Source organism: Ipomoea triloba, chromosome 10 (assembly GCF_003576645.1).
Source record: "Ipomoea triloba cultivar NCNSP0323 chromosome 10, ASM357664v1".
NCBI lineage: Eukaryota > Viridiplantae > Streptophyta > Magnoliopsida > Solanales > Convolvulaceae > Ipomoea > Ipomoea triloba.
Window position 1 is genome coordinate 5,434,265 of NC_044925.1, and position 7,146 is coordinate 5,441,410.

The 7,146-nt window shown below is 34.5% G+C and overlaps 2 protein-coding genes across 2 annotated transcripts; one reads left to right on the forward strand and one right to left on the reverse strand.

Moving 5' to 3' along the window:
* The first annotated feature begins 313 nt into the window (after positions 1-313).
* On the forward strand, positions 314-4,624 carry LOC116031562 (endoplasmic reticulum oxidoreductin-1-like). Its single transcript, XM_031273803.1, has 9 exons — positions 314-449; positions 520-651; positions 1,508-1,766; positions 1,968-2,078; positions 2,198-2,316; positions 3,089-3,193; positions 3,309-3,511; positions 3,942-4,065; positions 4,274-4,624. The coding sequence occupies exons 1-9, from the start codon at positions 339-341 to the stop codon at positions 4,424-4,426; spliced, it is 1,317 nt and encodes a 438-aa protein (XP_031129663.1). The 5' UTR covers positions 314-338; the 3' UTR covers positions 4,427-4,624.
* On the reverse strand, positions 4,578-6,859 carry LOC116031575 (uncharacterized proline-rich protein). Its single transcript, XM_031273815.1, has 3 exons — positions 6,655-6,859; positions 5,859-5,971; positions 4,578-4,899 (listed from the first exon to the last, which is right to left on the reverse strand). The coding sequence occupies exons 1-3, from the start codon at positions 6,806-6,808 to the stop codon at positions 4,819-4,821; spliced, it is 348 nt and encodes a 115-aa protein (XP_031129675.1). The 5' UTR covers positions 6,809-6,859; the 3' UTR covers positions 4,578-4,818.
* Positions 6,860-7,146: the final 287 nt, after the last annotated feature.

Here is a 7,146-nt window from a genome sequence, read left to right on the forward strand (position 1 = left end):
TATATATTAATACTAAATTTAATATTAGAAAAAATTGAATCCAAAATAATTTTATTCAAATCTCGTTAAATTACTTGTGCTCAAGCAACAATAGAATATTGATTCTTTCAATTACAACATATAAGAGAAAGTATAAAAAGATAGTATTAAAAAATCCCACAGATCAAATGGGAGTTCCAGTATTTTCCAATGGGTGGTTAGTTTTACAAGTTGGATTTGATTCAAATACCATCAAACCACCGCCCATCGCTTTCCCTCTTTCCCATATGCTTCAATGCTTCAAGTTATTTACTTGTTGAAATACCAACTTCACCTTTCACCATTTTCCCCCTCCGATCATGGCTAAATTCCAACGTGCTTTGCTTATTGGCGCTCCGATTGCTGTCTTCGTTGCTCTGCTACTCTTCCCTCTCTTCCACCGCACTCACAAGCCTTGCAACTGCTCTCAGGTACGCATCAATTTTCTCCCATTTTTATAGAGTTTTTGTGATGAGCATTTCTATTTTTGAGTGAGTGTAGGAGAGTAATGAGTATTGTGGGGTTGTGGAGGATTGCTGTTGTGATTTCCAGACTGTGAATCAGCTCAATGAGGAAGTGGTGTTTCCTCTTCTTCAGGATGTTGTCAAAACTCCCTTTTTCAGATACTTTAAGGTTCGTATTATCCATTAAATTGCAGCAGTTTATCAGGTTCTGTAATCTAATTCAGTTTAATTTGTAATCTTTGTTATAGCATTGCGTTATATGACACTCTCAAATACTCTCGCTGTCCCATTTTATGTGTTGGATTCGGTTAATAAGGCTCGACTGGAGTTATTTACCATTTAAACTTTTTAGAATTAGTATCTAAAATTTATATATTTAGAAACTACATTAAAAACACTATTAAATATTAAAAAAAAATCTAATTTAAAAATTATAAGAAAATGCTAATAGAAATAAGCCAAATAAGAAAGAATTGATTTGACCAATAAATATTGAGTAAGACCGATAAAATAGGACAGAAGGAATATTATTTATTGTTAAAGTTAACCATGTACATAAAGAGTGAGTCTCCTGTGATACCTTCTCAAAGATCATGTTGGGTTATGATGGAAAATACATATGTTGAAATGTAATACTAATCAGGAATAAATTGTCTTTTAGTAAAAGGAAAAATATAATACGTTTAAATTTAAATGTAATATTTAAGGTTGAATAGTTATTTATGAGAAAAAATGTAATAAGCAGTACTAATCATGGATAAATTGTTTAATTGTTAAAGTGTAATACTTATGATGAAAAATGTATTACTTTTAAATCAAAATATAATATTATGAGTTGAAGAGTTACTTATATAATGAAAATTGTAATACTAATACTTATCAAAATCCTGATTCGTCTCACGGATCCTCATAAGAGAATTTGCCTCAGAGTGTAAATTCTGCCTTGTGCTAATCGGAGTGTAATCTCCAGACACCAGCTGCTAATATTTGGTACTCTGCCTCCTTGTGCATTTTGTGTGATCCAGGTGAAGTTATGGTGCAATTGCCCATTCTGGCCAGATGATGGCATGTGTCATTTGCGGGACTGTAGTGTATGTGAATGTCCTGAAAATGAGTTTCCTGAACCATTTAAGAAGCCTTTCAATCGCGGTGATTTGTCAAATAATCTTGTCTGTCAAGAGGAAAAGCCCGAGGCGGCTGTAGACCGTAGTATAGACACGAAAGCGTTCAAAGGCTGGATAGTAGAGGATAATCCGTGGACGTTTGATGATGAGACAGATAATGGTACGTCGTTCATTGTTCTTGTTTCTTGACTTGACATGAAGAAATAAATAAATAATGTGCCTCCTAAGTCCTATAACAGCACTTACATTGTTCTTTTAGAAATCATTAGGATTATTTCTGTCTTAAGTATTTTAGGGAAACTTATTTTTAGTCCGTTATTATCACATCTCAACCTGAAGCTTTGGTTTATAATCTCTGCAGCTGAATTAACATATGTAAATCTTCAGCTGAACCCTGAACGGTATACTGGCTACAAGGGTCCATCTGCTTGGAAAATTTGGGATGCTGTCTATACGGAGAATTGCCCCAAATGTGAGTAATGTTTTTATTTGATGGGATAAAGTGATTCTTGTTGAGTATAAATTGTCTTTTATTTAGTTAACCAGTCATTATTGGGGAGTTTCTTTGTAAAAGATTGGTGTGTTTTGCAGATCCATCTACGGAACTTTGTCCAGAAAAAAGAATATTGTACAAATTAATTTCTGGTCTCCACTCTTCCATTTCCATTCACATTGCTGCTGAATACTTGCTTGATGAAGCAACCAATACAGTATGTAAATCTTTCTGCTTTTGCTATTTCCTATTGTCATATCTATGAAAACTGTTCTCATCGTAAAGCACATCACAATTCACAAGAACCTACACACCTTTTTTTTTTTGAATTTATTAAATAACCATGCTTGATATTTCGCCCCACCACTCTCAAATTTGGTTGGGTACTTCGATTAGAGAAGGAAGCAAAAAAGAAATTTGGAATCTCCATAGTTAACTTTTCTATGGTAACCATGGGAAAATTCGGTAACAGTTATAACTGTCATGCTAGAAACACTTCCCCATAAAATGTCTTTTTGCAAAACAAGGGATCTTAAGGGAAACTTTTTAAGTCACTTTATCATGTATTTCCTGTCCACAAATTGTTTGCATAAGATCTTTTCTTTGTGGCTTCTTCCACGTTTTCTTACCAGAAACTGACCTCCCAAGTCCCACCATAAGATTCACGGATAAGCTAAGCTGAAGGAAACATGATTCGTTACTTGGATTTGCACCCTCTGGCATCATTCTTGCTTTAAGATTTTCTTTCATTTTATATGAAAATGATTCTATTCTGAGTGATATTGGTACCCCAAGTGATTAAATAGATGAAAGCAATCTCCTTTGGGTGTGCTTAGGCATCTTTGTGCATTTGTATCCTTCATTTATGTTTGCCTTTATCTAAAAACCTATAACCCCAACAACTCATAAACCCAAAAGAGAAAAAAGACAATCTTTTGACTCTTTTTCTTTATCCTTATTGTCATAATACTTCTATTTTGGTTTTTCAGTGGGGACAAAATCTTACGGTGATGTATGACCGTGTCATGAAATACCCAGATCGTGTCAAAAACTTGTACTTCACTTATCTTTTTGTTCTACGTGCGGTGACAAAGGCAAGTAATTTTAAGCTGTTAGTCTTTTTCTTTTTTTGAAATTTGTAGCAAAAAGCAGGAAAGTAAAGTGTCGTAATGATTGAACACTTTCTTAGCTGTGTTACATATTTTTTAGGCAGCAGATTACTTGGACCAAGCTGTATATGATACTGGAAACCCTGAGGAGGACCTGAAAGCGCAATCTTTGATGAGGCAATTGCTTTATAATCCTAAATTGCGAGCTGCCTGTCCAGTACCTTTCAATGAAGCTAAGTTATGGAAAGGTCAAGGTGGACCTGACTTGATGCAGCAGATACAAAAGCAGTTCAGAAACATCAGGTCTCCTACAATACCTACAATAACTGTATCTTTTTTTGGGACATGATGATCATACTTTTATTTCCCTAATCCTCAACTTTTTTTACTGTTTCCCCTTCTGTTGCTTAAATTCATGCCGAAGGCCAGAAAGCTCTCTCTCTCTCTCTCTCTTTTCCTGGTATTATTGTTTGCTCGTGCATTTAGTTTCTTTCTGCATTTTTCACTGTGGTAATTGATGATGCACAACATATCTGAAGAAAATATTTTTATTCCTTTGAAAGCCATATGATATTGATTGACATGTTATTTCATATTGTTCTCCTCAATGAATTTTGCAGCTCAAGGAAGCTTGCTTTTTTTCTTTTTTTTTTTTTTTTTTTTAATATATTTAAGTAGCTAGGTTACCATCGGTGATACTAAGGTATTCTTTTGCTATCTTTTGTCCATCTAGTGCGATAATGGATTGCGTGGGATGTGAGAAGTGTCGACTTTGGGGAAAGCTTCAAGTTCTTGGTCTTGGTACTGCATTGAAGATATTGTTTTCTGTGAATGGTCAGGAGAAGCTTGGTCAATCAGTAAGTATACTTCAATGAGAACTTGAACAAAAGGGTGCATTTGTTTTTAAATCTTTATTCATATTGCTGCAATTAATAGCATCATTTGAAATGTGGTCAAATTTGATGTTGATCAAACCTTAAACAAAAACAGAAAAACTTACTATTGGCACTACAATCATCATTTGTTCTTGTTGTTAATTTTAACCGTTTTTGAACTTGGTTTCAGCTACATTTACAACGAAATGAAGTCATCGCTTTGATCAATCTACTGAACCGGCTTTCAGAATCTGTGAAGCTCGTCCACCAGATGGGGCCTTCGCTTGTAAAGATGGCGGGGGGACAAGTTCCTTCAGTCAGTAAGCTAACTGCAACTCTATAGAGATGGTTTATGTAGTTTATAAGGAGCTTCTTATAGGTACACTGATGTGTTTAAAGAAGAATCATAGATTGTTGAAGAATTTATCTAGAAAAAAAATTGTAGAATTTGACAATTGTTGGAAGAAAAGGTCTGTACAAATAACAGATGCATATTTCCACAAGAAAAACTACTTGTTTGAAGCTAATGAAAAGTATACTTCTGGAGACTATAGTTTTTGGAAGGAAATGTGAAACATATATTAGAACTACTCCTCATTTATCAGTCAATTGTTTTGGCAACTCTACAATACCAACTAAGCTTTGATTTCTTGCTAATAAGATGGGTAGAGAAGAGAATCTTAAAAGGAATGAATCAAGCTGCTATTGATATCCAAATAGCTTGAAGTTTAACACCTAACGAGTTTTCTTCATGCGCTTTGTGGGCCTTGCCATCTCTTTCCTTGTGTCTTCTGGAGGCTTAATCTCTATATGTGGCTGCAAGAATCCAAAATGAAGCAAATTTACAACATAGTTCATTGATTACAAAAACCAGGACCACAAATGAAGAAAGCATACCAATCAATCAACCATGATCTACACAAACAAGTGGTACAGGAAAATGGGAAATATCAAAAGAAAAAACCAATAGTGCATTGTAGCATCAATTACCGAGGGTTGGTGTTACCGAGATTGTCTTAGGGTTAATAGTGCATTGTAGCATCAATTATAATACTAGACAAAGTGTAATGGATTACCAGAGTGCATTGAAGACACAAAGAAGGGGGAGACCACCAATTTTTCAACAGTAGAATTTGAAGTTTATCATTCTCAAGTATACATTATTATACCTCAGTCTACACTATACTCAGAAGAATTTATTCACCATTGCCAAACGTATATGGCATACGTATTTATTTGGATCACAGTTAACTACTTTCAGCAGCAATTTGGAATGAATCAATCATCATGTCAATACAGCATATCTTGTCATACTTCAAGGCCCTAAAGCTTATCCATTCTGCACTACTTCATAATAAGATTCTATGTCTGGAAGTAGTGATTTTGAAAGTGTTCCTAGTGAAGCATTTATGCTAATTCGTATATGTATACTAAAAATTTTGGATGATCATCGCCTGAAATTAATTGGAAACTACCTGGACTTTGAGACCCAAGTTTTTATTTACTCCTAAAGACAAAGTAGAATTACAATTCGCATATTTTCTAAACGTTTGCCACAAAACTATGAAGCTGTGTAAATAAACATATTTATCACAATAGAGATACACTATTTGACATATAATAACACACAAAAGTCAACAAAAAACACAAATGGCTACAGCTCTGTTATGAACTAAAAATTTCAGAAGAAAAAAAATAACTACATGCAGAAGGGGTGTTTTACATTTTCGTTTATGAAAGGTAAAACAATAAAAATGCATTATAATCTCACTAACCTCTTCAAATTTTCTTTGGAGTTCCAAAAGTTGTTGACAATATGTAAGGCACTCTGCATGGTATACGGCTGCCAAATCTTTTATCAATGCCTTCCTTCTAATAATACCAATCACTTCAAAATATCCAATAAAAAGCATACATTAGAATCAAAACAATAACCAAATATATTCCATAGATATTCTTCAACTTCCAATCCAAGAAATCAACTAATCGAGAATGCATTTCCCCATCCATCGAATAACACGGAAGTATAAATAAAGCAAACAAGAAACAAAATAAAAAGGACACAACGTATCTAATTGTATAGGGAGATACAATGTGGAACCACTAAGATATCATAATATTCCTGAAGTCAATAAACAGTTGGTGCCATATTGCTCTGGAATCTGGATAATATGTTTGTACTCTCCCACAAAACTAAAATTTGAATTAAGTAATATATACACACTTTATAGCCATAAGTGCAGTCGTTCACTTCAAATCGAAGAATTAATGCAAACAAATGATAAAATTACATCAAACCTAAAAGATTGGTAAAGCAACAAATGATAAAATTACGTCGAAATTGCAATTAAGCTTCGCAGGTTTATTAGCAAATTGAAAGACCAGAACAAATCCAAAATTGAAAGAACTAATCACCAAATCAAACACTTGAAAATAATAGCAAAGGGGGTTTATGGAGCGTAACTTAGTGGTAATTTACCCTTCCTAAACTGTAGACTGGGTTCGAATCTCACGTTATCTCAGAATGGAACGAAAAGTAATAAAAGCAAGCTAATGGACGGAGAGACTTACTTCGGCTAGGGTCGAATCGAGGAGGAGGAGGTGCGTCTCTAGGAGGCTCAGCACTGGGTTCATCGGAGGTTGACGGTGGCGGAGGACGAGAATCGTCGGTGGACGGCGGCAGCGGCGGTTGAGGAGGAGAGATGTGATTAGGGAGTTGGGTCATCGTGATCAGCGAAGACCCCCTCTGACCTCTGTGAGTTTTGGCGTAGCATTGCCTAGTTATGAATTCGGGTTGTACCCGGATTTCCTTTATTATTATTATTATTTTTTTTTACAAGCTAACTTATAGTATGGAGTTAATTCATAAATTTTTGCTAGTCAAAAAATCACAATGACATTTTTACACAAATAGAAATGATGATTTTTGACTAAATTTTTCTCTTATAAAGATATTTTTATGGGCCGAGGTCCTAAATGATGAGAGAAATGATCTTATCTTTCATACACGTTTTACACACATAACCATCTAATCTTATGTGTAAAATTGACTTTTTTTTTACT

What these genes read in the sequence shown, in the direction of transcription:
- LOC116031575 (XM_031273815.1), bottom strand. Translation starts at nt 6,808, where the DNA reads ATGACCCAACTCCCTAATCACATCTCTCCTCCTCAACCGCCGCTGCCG. An exon ending in TCGATTCGACCCTAGCCGAA is followed by an intron (nt 5,972 to 6,654) that starts GTAAGTCTCTCC and finishes GATATTTTGAAG; the next exon opens with TGATTGGTATTATTAGAAGG. An exon ending in TCCAAAGAAAATTTGAAGAG is followed by an intron (nt 4,900 to 5,858) that starts GTTAGTGAGATT and finishes GGATTCTTGCAG; the next exon opens with CCACATATAGAGATTAAGCC.
- LOC116031562 (XM_031273803.1), top strand. Translation starts at nt 339, where the DNA reads ATGGCTAAATTCCAACGTGCTTTGCTTATTGGCGCTCCGATTGCTGTC. An exon ending in TACGGAGAATTGCCCCAAAT is followed by an intron (nt 2,079 to 2,197) that starts GTGAGTAATGTT and finishes TGTGTTTTGCAG; the next exon opens with ATCCATCTACGGAACTTTGT. An exon ending in TTGATGAAGCAACCAATACA is followed by an intron (nt 2,317 to 3,088) that starts GTATGTAAATCT and finishes TTGGTTTTTCAG; the next exon opens with TGGGGACAAAATCTTACGGT.